A 14,809-nucleotide genomic window follows, 5' to 3' on the forward strand; every position below is an offset into this window, starting at 1 on the left:
TTGATGGCAGTTTCGTAAAGACGGATAATATCGGCGTTGGATAATGCAATATTGTTGGGGTTCATGTTATAAATTTTAAAAATAATTATTTAGAATAATATCAATGATTTAGTATAAATGTTTAGTATTTGTTGAGGATGTCATAGATTATAATAAAAGAATCATCACATTTTACATAATAATGGATGATCATGTATGAATATTCATGGCTCACACTTCGCCCCATTTGTTATCATCAGAACCGTTGGTGTCCGTGCACAAGGTGATTTGCCTTGTGACGAGTAAAATATTATAATACCATAAAAGTATAGTACAATCCCAGAGGCGGAATATTCGGTTACTGAATATTACACGCACTAAACTTTCTCTTTGGCATTTACGTAATGTCACCTGCGGAGATGAATTTAGATCCTCACGTACTTTTGTCTTTACTTTGTAAGGCAGGAATTACTTCATAACATATTTATTTAAACAGACATTACGTATAACATTATATCATATTCCTCTAACGCGTCACATATATTATCCGAAAGCCATCTAATCATTTAGTATAAATACCTGTAGTTTTTGCTAGTAGAATTCCCTAATCTAAATTTTCTCGAAATAAAAGATATACAAAGTTCTAACAGTATTTTCTTTTGTTACCTTAATTTACATTTTATCTCCATCCCAAACAGTATTTATAACATTTTGTCAGTTACTTAGCTTCGATTTGTATGGTTCGACTGATGTAGATTCGCATACACCAATCACAGTATTGTATCATTAATTCTGAACGCCGTTTTGGGAAGACAATTTGACAACAGCTCCCAACTTACAGGTTCGTGTATTTGAAAGCCAATTTGCTTGGCAGCTATGACGGCATAAGAGTTTTAAGTGGTTCCGATCTGTGATAGTCTAATTCTATAATAAATATAAAACCTATAGAAAACAGGCCCATATAATTTCACTTACTTGTTTAATTCAAATATTTTAAAATCATGGTGCACCCTAATCGAATTCAGAAATCGCTTACACCTTCAAGAGTCCATAGACAGGGCAGAGCCCATTGTATCACGAGCTTTATGTCTCCTGCTGCCAATACAAATCAAGCAAATAGTGAAGCAAATGATGCGGACATGGATGCTGTTCATACCGTTTCTTTGGCGCATGTCAATGTCAAGATTATCCCTGCGGAACAACGTTTTGACGAAGCATTGGATTGTAATGAGTTCTTGGATAGTGACATCCCTGATGTGGACTTTGAACAACGTAGTAGAATGGAAGAAATAGCGTATGTAAGGGAGATCATTCTTCCCTCTGCTGCGGAGCCAACTGTAACTGAAGAAGACACAGATGAAGGTTCGTAACGATAATTGAAATTTTAAACACTTATGCTTACCCAATAATGCTCCATATTAGCCCAAATGTATCAAGATCCCTGTTGTATCGCAGACGTATTGATACATAGAAACAATGGAAATCCAATATTAGATCTCAGTAGACAGACTGGAGATCGTAATCATGGAAAGATTGTTGTGAACGAATAAGAATACATGGATAAACATTTATTCAATTCAAATAGATAAACGATTGGATAGTAAATCCCAATTGGATCTACTATTAGTTTAGACACAGCTTCGCAAAAGTATAAATACGAACTCATTCAACTCTTAATAAAAGGTTATCTTTACTTTGATTATTCTTAAAGACCATTTGATATCTACGATATTACACTGGTGAAAAACAAAGTTTTTTTTTTTCTTTTTCCAACTTCTATTTCAATAAATAACAATTTAATTATCATAACTTTCTGTGATTAACATCACTTTGACGTGCACTTTGCTTAATAAAAAGGGCGAGCGAGTTCGAGCTATGGTATTTGCAACCGAGCCGAGCTTAAGAAACTTTGAGCGAGCTCGAGCTGCAAAAAAACGCATTCGAGCGAGCTTCGGCTGGAACACGATCGAAGCTCGCTCGAGAGTTTCGATCTTCATTCCGAACACTATCTATGTTGCTCGCGTAACAAGGATCAGTTTTAATATTTTAAAATAATTTGCTGGAGAACACCATCAGAGGCTTTGATTAATTTTTATATCCAATTGAATGACAATCCAGAGGCTGTAATTTAATATTTATAAAAAATGCTTCAACCAAAACAACGAGTGCTTACGAATCAGCTGGTGATATGTTATTATACTCAAAATGAATTGCAGCAACTATGTTTGATTGTAAATCCGAACCATTAGGGGTAGAAACTAAAAAAGAAAAAAGAATAATGAAGTTTAGAGTATTGCTAAGAGGAAATGGCATTACCCATCTTTTTATTTAGCCTTTATTTTATAGTGACTACTTTCAGTTTTATAGCCAAGCGAGCTATGTTCGATGCGCTCGAATACAAAAACTCGGCGGAAGCTTTGTTCGAGCCGGCGTAAGATCAGTACAAGATCGGAAAGTTCGGACACTAGGTATAGCTAGTTATTGGTTGCGCTGGCTGTTGTGAAATCTAAATGTGATTGATCCGACAATCAATCAAAAGTATCGCGTAAAATGTTTTTGTTAACGGCAAAATTATGACATTCAATTCACTTCTGCTTAGGGCATTCTACATAATGACGTAGCTGGAGAATCATGGTACACACAGTAAGTTAAATATCGTTTTATCGTTGCTATATTTTTTTTCCATTGAGGCTCAAACTCAAGGCCAATTAAATTATGTCAATCAGAAGCTTTATCTGACCACAAACATAATGATACCTAATTGTGGGGTATCGTTGCACGAAATCGGCGGGAAGAAAGAGGCTTTTACTGTGCCTTTTATACAATCAAATGCGCAGCTTGTGATCATCATTTGATCTCATCACACGTGATGAGGGTCATTATTTGTGGCTCTTAGAAGACTAAACTTAGCATTTTTGACCTGTTTGTTTATTTTTAAAATCAATATAATCATAAAAGCAATAACTTATACAACTCTGAACAACCTGCACAAGCACTAGTAAGCCACCTATTAAAACAAAGACCGTAAAAAGTACGGAGTACGTTAGGGCTTTGGAGATCCCGGCAGAGAGACATTGATCATCGCATGCTGATTTCGATTCACAAGAAGTGGGAAAAGGCATGAAACGGTAGCAAGTTGTCACACAAATAGCAGGACACTCTGCTTCGATAGCCTGGCTGATATATACTCTAGACTGGAGTTTGAATAAGGCAGATATCACAACAAGGGCCATGCCAAGAATAAGTGTCACATTTGCAAGAATACGGCAGTAACGGCGCGGTTTGTTGTCGAGCGTGACAGGTACGTCGTGAATAGGAATGATGTACATTTCTTCGGGCATTCTGTCAATAAGTTGGTTCCTATCATCATAGTCGTTACCTTCTTTTTTATTGAAATTAAACATGATAAATTATATAAGAATAAAAAATATAGAAAGGAAAAGAAAAACAATTTTAGAGAAAAAATTATCACGCCTCAAATACTTCCATACATGCACACGCCCAAGCCCATTTTTTTATTGTTTATTTTTTTTTTACACAATGGCATGTTGAGCATACAACAAGGATCTAATTTTGTAATAGTCCTCTGATAATATGCCTTCCACTAGCAATTGTCCTGTACCCGTCTATTTTTTTTTAAAAAAAAAATTGTCAATCTAAATCAGCCTTTGTATGTTATCTGTAACTCTTACCTTTCGAACGGCTACTTCGTCATTACAGACTAAAATTCCTTCTCCCTTAAATTCTGCCTGAATTCCTGCTGATTGTAATACCTTTTTGAATTCTGACAATCTGACATCGCCGACAAAGATAGTGGGTTCTTCCTTAACTGTTGCATCAGGCATAGCCACATCTAATGAAGGAGTGGTGGAATCATCTGGGAAATGAATACGACCCACGATACGTGCTAAATCATAGTCATCAAGCTTGGAGAACTGAAGTGAGCTGGCCATACTATCTGTCAACTTGACTCTGTAAATGTTGGTAGCGGCAGAGACATTCAGCACTTCGCCTACAGAGGGCGTAAAAATTTCATTTGTGAAGTGGTCGATGCTGTGTACGGCTGAAGATAAATCATCTGTAGATTCCTTGGAACCATGCACAATAATCTAAGAAGGATACAGATTTTAAATATCATATGGAAAATTTGTCTGCCACGTAATACTTACCAATTTGCGAGGTGCGATTTGAGGCAAGATGGTCTTAATAGATCGACCATCAGAAAGACCTTCTAAATCGACATATCTTAATTGACATTTGATATGTAAGGTTTCGTCACTGGAGGTATATTTTGTAGGTGTATCATCTCTTCCCAAAAAAAAATGCTCGTCGATATCCACTTGCATTTCCTAAATATAATAGATGGGTCAAAACTTCTTCTCGGTATCCTTCTATAATCTTATGCTATATATACGTCTTCTTTGCCAAAATTCGCTCCTTCGCCTAAGCTCTTCTTCTCTTGCTCAATACGTTCAAAATCCGAAGCCTTCATATAATGTTCGACTTGAATGGCTTCACCATAGTCATCGATCTTTTTGCGTTTCTCAAGATAAGGAAACATACGATAACTCTGGGCTTGTTTGAAGAATCCACCCGATTTTCCAGCATCCCTCACATATAAATCAAACTGCTTAGTCAACAAATCTTCCATATTTTCATCCACGTCGTCAATATCGGAAGAGTCGGATTCATCCTCCTCGATGATGGTTTTACTTCGCGCAATCATGGCGGCTTGTGCAGCATCACGTTCTTGTTTGGCACGTTGCGCGGCCTCATATTCTTGTAACTCTGCACCTTCTAGAGGCACACGCTTATAGACCTTTAAATCCATGGTGGTTTCGTATTCGATAGCTGATTTGACGGGTACTTTGGTGCTGTTGACTGGTACTTGAGGATCCCCCGTTTGAGCATCCCAATCATTGTATAAACGACGTGCCAAAGTGTCGGGACCAGACCTGTCAGTTAAGATCAGGGTATTTTTATCCTCCATGGCCATCCATTTGACAAACAACTCACGTGAAAAACCTGTCTCTAAACTATCATTGCTGGCTATGACGACTTTGGGACCTGGGTAGTTGTCGAGATCTGCTAATTTATGGCATAATCGCATGTATTTAAATTCATAAGGTAATTCACGCTGGGAGAAGTTCTTATTGAGATCCTCGCCCATCCATTCTAACATAACTTTGGCGAAATAAGCCATACGGAAACTGGTATAAGTTAACATGATGAGAGGGTAGCTGATTTGGTTTTGGGACCAATGTTGTTCCAGTAGATTAGATAGTTCCAGAACACGCGCCGTAGAATCGGTAGGTAGTAAAACAGAGCCTCCGTTATTTAATGTAGTCATCATGGTATCTGGGATAATGTAAGTATAAAAGGTAAAGTGCGTTGTATGTTTTTGCTTACCAAACATAGCGGCATATCTGTCTTTACGGGCTGGGTGAACGACTTTTGAATTGTAGGCATCGGTAATGAGTAAAGAAGGACGAGTCAAAGCATCTAAAACAACACCACCAGAATGCAACACAGTTCCGTCTAAATGCCTTTTGTCCCATTTCTTCAGTTTATTTTTTGCTATAGCTGTTCATTTATTTCGTCACTTACAGTTCCTTCCGATGATTGAAATCTACAGCGTAAACAATCTCGTCGGTGTCTTGTTTAATTTTCCATATCGTACCCCCAATGGTATGTGCAGCAGCGTAAGCTGTAATGGTAATACCTTGGCATTTACCTTATTACAAACGTAAGTTGAATGACATTATCAATGCTAGTTTTTTGTAAAATTAAAGTTTACCTGTTAAAGCAGTAGGTTGTGAATATCGGAGTGATGTAATTTTATCAAATGCGTTATCGACGTCTTCCAGCGAAAATGTTTTGAAGTCAAGCTCGTCAGTTTTGGCTTGATAGAGGTCATACAAGCAGATTCTTCCCATGTTAACAATGGGGATGGTGGAATAAACGGGACAAGTCATGCCAAGGTGGCTACGTGCATAAGGGTACGCGCCCAAATGAGGCAAATCAGAATGAGATAACAAGACGACATCAACTTGTTTTGCAATTCTATTTTTTTTTTTTTTTTTTTCAATTCAGTTTGGGAGGACAATGTATAAACAAAGACAATTTCAAGAGAGAAAAAAAAACGAGCTTTTATACTTTTTTAAATGGGCAAGATCGTGTTCGTCAAATTTATCAGACCACCCACAGTCAAGTAGGATTTTGGCTTCGTCAATTTCTAATAAATAACAAAGAGGATCTTCGTTTTTTGCACCTGAAATGGGTGTAAATTTTATATAGCTTGTCATAAGAAATCAAGAAAGTGAAAACGCGCCTTTAAAGTAGAGTCAATTTTTTTTAAAAAAACAAAAAAAAAAATGAGTATATTATTTTTGTGACCACGCAAAAGAAAAAAAGAGTAGTTCCCCTTGCAGGAAACCAAATGACAAAACCCAAACATGAAGAAGAGGAAGATGATCCTTATAATGAACGCATAGAAAAAACTGGTTGCTTTGAAGAAAACGAAACACTACAACTATGCTTTTATGACACTAAAGATTGGAGACAATGTAAAGAACAAATGAAGGCCTTTCGTGATTGCTTTACAAAAAGTAAGCATAATGCTGGTAGTAAAGAATTAATCGAGTCTAGTAGCAATAATAAAAGTCGGGAGTAGTTTTTTTTATTCTTCGCACAAAAAGCTGGATTCTCGAATCTGCGAGGGTTCCAATAAAGACATGGATAATAAGTGTGCATTTAATGTTGCCTGTAACTTGAAGTCGTAAGCTCGCGAAAGGACTTGGAAGGCCAGCACATGTTTGACGACAGATGCTACATGTACAAAATATATTGAGCTTTTTGTTATATGTAAATCATACGCTTATCAGAGCTTATTGGACTACCTGTAATTCGAAATTTGTTGAAATTGACAAGATGGTTACTTAAGCGCTTACATAATTCTTGATCTTGCTCATCGTCGTCAGTCGAATCAGGTGTGCTTGACTCAATAAAGGTGGGTAACTCTGCAATAAATACCAAATCCGATAAATACAGTCCCAAAAATGGGATACAACCTCCATCCGTATGATGCAAATCTTCTACACTGTTGGTCAATACACTTTCTACAGCAAATGACTCTGCCACTTGTTCAGTCGCTTTAGTCATGCAGTCACGCACATTTTTCCAATTTCGAAAGGGTTTTGCCATTTCTTTGAGCTGGTTAAATAATTCGAGTTGACAGTGATCAATCTTTTGCCATGTCTTTTCGAGACGTGTGACAGCAGGAGACTGCAATCCTAGCAAGATCTGCATCAGTGTGCTATAATTACGGTGGTGGTAGCATTTCAGTGCGATACGAATGAGTTTTTCGATCACTTTAACACGGGTCTCCATATGGTGTGAACGGACAACTTCACATGCCACCCATTGACATGTCTATAATGAATGTGAGTTAAACAGTAACATGCTTGGTCAGGAAAAATTTACCATATTAAAATAACCGATCAGTTGATCGACACCAATATTCTCTCCTTGACTTGTATCATTCAAGTCGATAATAAATGATTGCCTCTTGGACGATCTCTTTCTCCACCTTAATTCAACCAGCTCATCCCATGTGACTTTTTGCAGCATAGTTTTTTCAATGATACAAAACTGTTGGGCAATGATTTCAGATCGATATTTAAGTAGGATTGATTTATACGGGGTATGGCGAGAAAAAAAGAGGCGATTGCCACTGATGAGGGGTGTATGTATTATGCAGTTTTGGACCGAATTGTTCATTTTACAACTACATGATGCTGTGGCTACGTTTCTTTTAAGTGAGTTTTTTACTTTTGCAGTCCAGGTTTCTTCCTCTGGATGGAAGCATGAAATAGCGATAGCACTATCTTTACGTGAAGGAGAGCCAGATGGATTGGACCAATCTTTATAAAATTTACGTTGTTTTTTTAGGACGGTTCGTAGATTTTTGATGATGCGTTCATCGCGTGGTGAAGCAAGGATGACAGTGTGTGTTTGTAACTGAGTTAGAAAGGTACAGAGCATAAATCGAAGCGTTCTGGATACTGTAAAATCAAAAGTCCAATAATGTGTTAACCAATGACGAATTACGACAAAGGTTCTAAAAAAAAATTAATTTATATAGTCTCCCTAAAAAAGCAATTTTCATCTTTATAAATGAATTCTATACCTTATACGAACTAGACTTCGCTCATCGTTCTCCTCTAACAAGGCCCAACGAAATCTAAGTATCAATAGTTTACAGAGTTTGATGGGTGTAATGAATTCTCGAAAAGTCAAGAAGAAGTCCATCAAAAAATCATTGTCTATAATATATAATTAAGTAATTCATATTGAAAAATAAAATTACTGCCATATTCTCAGATTTATACATACAAACATACCCATTTCACGAGTTAATTTCTCCACTAGTTTCTCGACTGTGGCTGAAGTGACAGTGGTGTCGCTTTTGCCGTAATGAATAAAATGTGAAGAATCTTTGGAGACGAGGTCGAATACATGAGGATCGTTTTCGATAGGGGGTTCTGGTTTTTCGGTTGTTAACGTATTAGTGGCAGCAGCGGGCAGCAGCAGTTAATAAGAGGGTGGTCATAATGCTACCATCAAAATCCACAATTTTATTGGTTGGAAAAAGAGAGGTAAGGTTACGACCAAACATTCTTGTGAATTTATTGTTACTGCTGCAAGGCAAATGAGAAAAAGATCGAGATGTCTGTAGGCGCCGATTTGATGTTGATTCATGCAGCAGCATATTATGACTTATTTTTGATAGGAATGAGAAGGGGCAGGGATTTTTTTTATAATTATTATTGCTGTTATGGTCATTTATTGACTTACTTTTCTTCAGTATCAGCATCGTATACCCAACCATAGATATTGGCAAGTCTTATATAATCCAACTTTCTTGGTTCTGCGCATAGACTGTGCCTTCTTTTAAATTTAACAATAGGAGTGGTTGTACACGCTTCTTCTCCATGTGGAATCAAATCATCAAGTGACTTGGATCTTCTTCTACTATTGAGAAATTATTTAGTACCTTTTCAATCCATAAATTGCATCATATCCTTGGCTGTTTACCTTACTTTTCTAGGTTGAACATTTCGTTGACTAAACAAAATAATAAAGGAAAAGAAGAAAAGAAGAAAAAATAAGGAGAGGGGGGGGTGAGCAGCAATTATAAACAAACACTGATATAAACTTTAATGTGACGTTGTCCTGTGTGTGCATTACTGTACACAAACTTTTCCATCAAAAAAATAAATAAAGCCGATTTAGTTTAGCTTCTCTTTTTTTTTTTCTTCTTCTTTTTTTCTTCACAATTATAACACAATGACGCTCGATGAAGGTTATGGAACTCACCAAACGTCATTTCGAATCCGAAAATCACTAAGAGAGCTTGTCCATAAACCACGATTGCATAAGTCTCGTCGTCCCATTAATGGATTACCTGCATTACCTGCTCATGACTACAACAAAGAAGAATATGCATATGATGTCCTTTACGAATGCCAACGAGGGTAAAATAAAATAATATTTTACATTGAGTACATACATTAACTCAATAATTCTCGCAATTAGCTCTTTAGCAGTCGGATACAGCTCCAAAACGTAATTGTTCTATTTAACACACACACTCAATCGACTAATACTTATCTAGACTGTTACAATTTGATCCCAATCCTTGGTGTGATGCAGATATGAGGTATATTTATAAAAACCCAAGCACGTGTTTAATTATTTATTTACATAACTCATATTAGATTTACACCAATGGACGTTGAAAATTACCAATTACCAGATCCAACTTGGGAATGGGTTTCAAGGGAGTGGATGATTGATATGACGGGCGATGTGGATGAAGCGGGATGGCAATATGCTTTAAAATTTCATGGCGCTGTTTGGCATGGAAACTATAAACACTTTCGATCGTTTGTAAGAAGAAGAAGATGGCTTCGTTTAAGACGTAGTCAAATCAGTACCAAAAAACCTGTGCTTGTCAACACACCTACCACCTCCGGTAATCAGTTGATAACGGAGAGCGAAGCTATCACCGATTTAAAAAAATGTCGTTTGGATAGGGAAAGATTAGCTGTCTTAGACGCCTTAATCAAATCCACACTACCAAGATTACAGGATCGTTTACTAGAAAAGGTAAATCGGGAAGGGAGGAGGGAGGGACATTCCTTGCAAAAAGAAAAAAAAATACGTGTGTATATGTGTGTGTGGGTTATTAAACTATTCATGCTATAGGCCTCCGAATTGATGACGTTTTTTGATTACGATGAATCCAAATATAAATTCTTGCACGGATTACTTTCACGTAAATACAATTCATATACGCACTCGTTTGATCTCACCGACTCAGAAAAAAATGCAATTCAATCATTGAGCTTTAACTATGATATTCAACGCATCTTAAACACCATTGACCCTTCTCATCATTAAACATGTAAAAAAAAACACATTTATTAGTACATTTCTACCCTCTAATTACATCTCCTTTTTAATAAACTTTTTTTTCGCGGTCGTACAAGACTGTTTTGCATTAAAAAAAGAAAGGGCCCACTCGGCCGTACCCTGACATTAAGCAATAAAATCCTTATCTTAGTTCATGTAAAATAAGCATAAACTCTTCTGTGCCCGTAAGAGCTACTTTAACAGGCATCTGTCCACAGTTGATGAATTATTATGATGTCTCTTCCAGGGTATAATATTTAACTTTGTCCCCAATGAATTCCCATTTTCTTGGGATGATAATTCATTGTCCTTAATTCTGGTTATAGTCACAGCTCTTATATATAGTAATTCGAATCAGTGCATGACTCTACTACAGCGTGTTAGGGTCACTCTACCATATCAACCGTAACTTCACTCTTTAAGTGATATTCTTATTTAGCCTCAGCCTCAATAAATCCCTTTGACATCCCAAAAGTTACCCGATTAATTAGTGCTACCATCAGAAAATATTTTAGATTCAAAGTTTGTACGCTCCTACAAAATGAGCATTGGGAGCTCAAATGGAGTAAATGGTAATCATTTTTGGGTTGATAAATCGATGTAAATTTGTTATCTCAACGGACCAAAATCGCTATAAGAAGAGTTGATTATAATTAGAACAAATGTGAAAAATGTGTAGATACGCAGATCTACACTAAAACACAGTCCTCTTTAGTGAAAATAAAATAAACTACTCTAAACAAAACTAGATAAAGACACATGTAGTCACTAACAACACTATTTGAAGCAGTAAAATTCATGTACTTCGGAAAAGGTAGTCAGGACTATTCTTATCAGCATCTAGAAAGAATTTTGTTATTATCGCACAGCCTACAGGTCAATGTCTCTTTATTCATAATAAACATGAAAACAATTGGCACGGAAAAGACCAAGCTTTCTTTACAAAAGTCTGATATGTGGAGTTTATGAGACAAAGAGGTAATAAGGCCCAATAAACCCACGAAAGTAATATAAAATAGGTCTCGAAAATAAAAATCATGCTGTTCTATAAAATGATTTCAATTTTAAAGATCTTAGTACTTATAGCGTCTGTTTTACAAGTGACGTATGCATACTGTGTTTATAATAGATTGACCAATTCAACATCTCTTCCTACGTTTATCAACGTGTCTGAGATAGGCATTATTAGGGCCGGCGAGTAAGTGTGCTTTTTTAAAAAGATCTCGTAGAAAACAGTTCTTGCATTAATATATCCGTAACGACCCATTAGACAAAAGTTCCGTACTACACTCGTTGGATATGACTCTCGTGCATGCTGTCCTTACACACAAAAAACGTGCAATCCCTATGGTTCACTTGTACAAATCATTACGTTTAATGTAAGTCTGACATAGCATTGTGTAAATGAGTAAAATTTAAGCAAGTTTTTTTTTTATTTTATTTCTGTCTTTAATAGGTTGAGGCATCTTTTAATGGAAAATCAATTGATGCAAAACATACAGCACCATGTGATGCTGGTGCCGGTCTTGCGTTTTATGGAGCTACACCAGATGATTTTTACGCTGAATGTGTAAGTCGTAACGGAACCGTGCGACGAGTCAATCTTGATCACTTTTATTCTTAGCCATTTGTAGATACCTAAAATAAAAATAATTGCTGCTAAAAATTTGTATTAAATTGTATTGAAATTTCACACGTGGATTCAAATTGAAAAACTGTGATAATTTCATATCTAGGTTTATTTTTTTTTAGCGAAAATTTTTTACCGCCTCCATTTATCTATGTATTATCATGACTTTGCCCAACCTTAAATGCTCTTTTCTTTTTTTCTGTCTCAGATATCCAGAAGCCTAATTGCTGCTTAAACTGATAGAGCAAAATTTGGAAGCATATTTCGGTACCGAATCAAAGCAGGGGAAAAATTTAAGTTTTCGGCTTAGCTGACCTGGATGGATATTAGAAGGGCAACTTTTATGCATAAATTTAATTTCAGATAACTGTTGCGAGCATCGTAAAAAACACTTGTTACGTTTATTGCACCTTAATGTAAGCTACGCAAATTTTATTTAATAGCCAGATTAGTCAAATAAATTATATCTCATAATCCTTTTTATTTGAAGCTTGTATAAGATTTTCCGATAAATATTGGACAACCACAATTAGTACTTACATAATAAATCTAATTAATGGACACACATCTGGGGACTCTATTTTTATTCTTTGTCTTTTAGAATACCAATTACCTTACCTACCACATACCATTGTTATTGTAATTTCTTATTTTTTTATTATAAAGACAAAGAACAGGTATAACGAAAAGAAATAACTCAACAAATTTTGTCATTATATAATCTGAATAGAAGCCCATTTATTATTAAAATTCCAATATTTAAAGATGCAAGCATCGTGATAAAGAAGTAATCCGACTCAATAAACCCAGTAAATTCGTATATAATGGGTGCTATTGATTCAATATTGTTGTTCTACAAAATGCTTTCCATTTTAAAACGTTTTGCTGTCATAATCCCTGCCTTGCACATAGTACATGCGTATTGCGTCTATAATCGGTTGACCAACTCAACATCTCGTCCTTCATTTCTCAATGTAGTTAAATCAGGAAAGGGAGTGTTGTTTACGTAAGCGTTTATTTCATTTTTCATCAAGCGATAATATTAACTAATATGTCCAAAAAAAAAGTGGTAGGTTTAGAGCCACAATAGTTGGGTATGACTCTCGTGCGTGTTTCCCTTACACAGACATAACTTGTAATCGGTTTGGTTCACTTGTAGAGCCTATTATTCTTGAGGTTAGTCTGTCATATAGTCTAAGACAAAACTATTGAAAGCTAACTATCACGCTTTTATATAGGTTGAGCCATCCTTTGATGGAACTCTAACTGATACAGCACGCTTAGCAAAGTGTGATGCTGGAGGAGCCCTTATAATGTATGGATCTACAAATGAAAATCTTTATGGCGAATGTGTTAGTCGCAATGGAACAGTAGCTCGGGTTAACCTCATTTAACTATTATATCTTGTAATAAATGATTCTAATTTTATTGTACTCAATTAACACTTACGTCTATTGCTCTTCGTATATGAGACTATTTTACTGCATTTACTTTCTGCATAGCAGAATTGGCATAACCCTTTTTTTATTTTGGATGATTGGTTTACTGAATGTGGGCAAACGATTTTTAAAACCTCTATCAAGAAAATTTTCGGTCAAAATTTTGAACGACAACAGAATTGTCTATTGCAGTGTAAATAGTATATTATGATAGTTGTCAAATTGAGGATATGTTGTCAAATTGGTAAACAAAGTCATATCTCTTACACAGTCGTATATATTAGTATGATAAATTGCGTTAAAATATCGCAATGAAACCTCATTTGATAATTGTTTTATTATATATATTTACAAACATGGAATTTCAAAATATCTTCTTTTGCGTATTGATTATATTAGTAAGTATTATTAATCGTGTTTGGGTTAGTGTTTCTTTTATTTATTTTCTATTTAAAAAAAGATTGCCTACAAAAAATTATTAGATAATACTGCTAATATCAAACATAAGAAATAAAAATTCCATTGTTCATTTGAAAAAAAACCGGAAGGACAAACATCAATAAGTACAAAGAGCTGGCACAATGAGCCCAAAAAAGTATATATACATATACATATTGCCGAGAGACTATAGAAATATAACATATCCCATGGTTGCAATTTCCATAGTCATAGCTTTTATAGCGTCTATCTTTCAAGTTACACAAGCATTCTGCGTTTACAATCGGTTAACAGCTTCAACAGATCTTCCGACATTTGTTAGAGTAACTGCCGGGCAAATAAAAAGGGAGTAAGCGCGTTCTTTTTCTCTTTTACAAGTTATATATTCATTTCTTCCAAAATAGTAGCTTTAAAGCTACATTAGTTGGATACGACTCCAAAGCTTGCTGTCCTTTTACTAACAGAAGTTGCAACCGTACTGGTTCACTTATCAAAAGAGTTACTTTTAATGTTGGTTTGTGGCACTTTTTTATATAGTTTGAGAAATCCTAAAAAATAATTCATTAGTACGATCTATCTTTTGACGGTGAAACAACTCCTTTAAGTCCTGGATCCTATTGTGACGCTGGGGGAGCACTCGCACTCTATGGGACTTACGAAAACTTTTATGCAGAGTGTACAAGTCCAAATGGGACGGTTTCTGAAGCCTATGTCAATCGTTGGGGAATACCTCCGACTGAAGATCTTGGAATTCTTTAGTATTTGTGATTTCGCTATTAAAGTATAAGATTAGTCAATTACACCTCCAGTGTAATAATGTTATTTTATTTACGTCCCTTAAATAAAT

General features: G+C 35.7%; 8 protein-coding genes across 8 annotated transcripts; 5 read left to right on the plus strand and 3 right to left on the minus strand.

Annotated features, from left to right (window-relative positions):
* Positions 1–2,885: 2,885 nt before the first annotated feature.
* EV154DRAFT_516617 (uncharacterized protein) lies at positions 2,886–3,514 on the minus strand (the record flags this gene model as incomplete). The annotated part of the gene is made up of 1 exon (XM_051602410.1): positions 2,886–3,514. Exon 1 carries the CDS (start codon positions 3,381–3,383, stop codon positions 2,886–2,888), a length of 498 nt encoding a protein of 165 aa, XP_051455132.1. The 5' UTR covers positions 3,384–3,514.
* EV154DRAFT_516618 (beta-lactamase-like protein) lies at positions 3,449–6,352 on the minus strand. The gene is made up of 8 exons (XM_051602411.1): positions 6,136–6,352; positions 5,777–6,042; positions 5,587–5,713; positions 5,389–5,525; positions 4,394–5,337; positions 4,149–4,328; positions 3,672–4,088; positions 3,449–3,605 (listed from the first exon to the last, which is right to left on the minus strand). The coding sequence occupies exons 1-8, from the start codon at positions 6,282–6,284 to the stop codon at positions 3,513–3,515; spliced, it is 2,313 nt and encodes a 770-aa protein (XP_051455133.1). The 5' UTR covers positions 6,285–6,352; the 3' UTR covers positions 3,449–3,512.
* Positions 6,353–6,439: 87 nt separating this feature from the next.
* Positions 6,440–6,589, plus strand: EV154DRAFT_399943 (uncharacterized protein; the record flags this gene model as incomplete). Its single annotated transcript, XM_051595260.1, has 1 exon — positions 6,440–6,589. A coding segment is annotated over one exon (150 nt), but the record flags the coding sequence as incomplete, so codon positions are not given.
* Positions 6,590–6,623: 34 nt separating this feature from the next.
* Positions 6,624–9,097, minus strand: EV154DRAFT_539170 (ras guanine nucleotide exchange factor domain-containing protein; the record flags this gene model as incomplete). The annotated part of the gene is made up of 8 exons (XM_051604330.1): positions 6,624–6,807; positions 7,028–7,410; positions 7,462–8,098; positions 8,168–8,303; positions 8,382–8,522; positions 8,677–8,678; positions 8,836–9,012; positions 9,081–9,097. 8 exons carry the CDS (start codon positions 9,095–9,097, stop codon positions 6,624–6,626), a joined length of 1,677 nt encoding a protein of 558 aa, XP_051455135.1.
* Positions 9,098–9,327: 230 nt separating this feature from the next.
* Positions 9,328–10,881, plus strand: EV154DRAFT_539171 (uncharacterized protein; the record flags this gene model as incomplete). Its single annotated transcript, XM_051604331.1, has 4 exons — positions 9,328–9,515; positions 9,656–9,700; positions 9,759–9,813; positions 10,840–10,881. 4 exons carry the CDS (start codon positions 9,328–9,330, stop codon positions 10,879–10,881), a joined length of 330 nt encoding a protein of 109 aa, XP_051455136.1.
* Positions 10,882–11,507: 626 nt separating this feature from the next.
* On the plus strand, positions 11,508–12,079 carry EV154DRAFT_483786 (uncharacterized protein; the record flags this gene model as incomplete). Its single annotated transcript, XM_051598603.1, has 3 exons — positions 11,508–11,653; positions 11,726–11,834; positions 11,912–12,079. 3 exons carry the CDS (start codon positions 11,508–11,510, stop codon positions 12,077–12,079), a joined length of 423 nt encoding a protein of 140 aa, XP_051455137.1.
* Positions 12,080–12,945: 866 nt separating this feature from the next.
* Positions 12,946–13,479, plus strand: EV154DRAFT_483787 (uncharacterized protein; the record flags this gene model as incomplete). Its single annotated transcript, XM_051598604.1, has 3 exons — positions 12,946–13,091; positions 13,153–13,261; positions 13,324–13,479. 3 exons carry the CDS (start codon positions 12,946–12,948, stop codon positions 13,477–13,479), a joined length of 411 nt encoding a protein of 136 aa, XP_051455138.1.
* A 692-nt stretch (positions 13,480–14,171) lies between these two features.
* On the plus strand, positions 14,172–14,721 carry EV154DRAFT_483788 (uncharacterized protein; the record flags this gene model as incomplete). The annotated part of the gene is made up of 3 exons (XM_051598605.1): positions 14,172–14,311; positions 14,367–14,460; positions 14,530–14,721. 3 exons carry the CDS (start codon positions 14,172–14,174, stop codon positions 14,719–14,721), a joined length of 426 nt encoding a protein of 141 aa, XP_051455139.1.
* Positions 14,722–14,809: the final 88 nt, after the last annotated feature.

Source organism: Mucor mucedo, assembly GCF_025094135.1.
Source record: "Mucor mucedo strain NRRL 3635 chromosome Unknown EV154scaffold_81, whole genome shotgun sequence".
NCBI lineage: Eukaryota > Fungi > Mucoromycota > Mucoromycetes > Mucorales > Mucoraceae > Mucor > Mucor mucedo.

What these genes read in the sequence shown, in the direction of transcription:
- EV154DRAFT_516618 (XM_051602411.1), bottom strand. Translation starts at nt 6,284, where the DNA reads ATGACAAGCTATATAAAATTTACACCCATTTCAGGTGCAAAAAACGAA. An exon ending in CAGATATGCCGCTATGTTTG is followed by an intron (nt 5,338 to 5,388) that starts GTAAGCAAAAAC and finishes ACATTATCCCAG; the next exon opens with ATACCATGATGACTACATTA. An exon ending in ACGAAGTAGCCGTTCGAAAG is followed by an intron (nt 3,606 to 3,671) that starts GTAAGAGTTACA and finishes AAAAAAAAATAG; the next exon opens with ACGGGTACAGGACAATTGCT.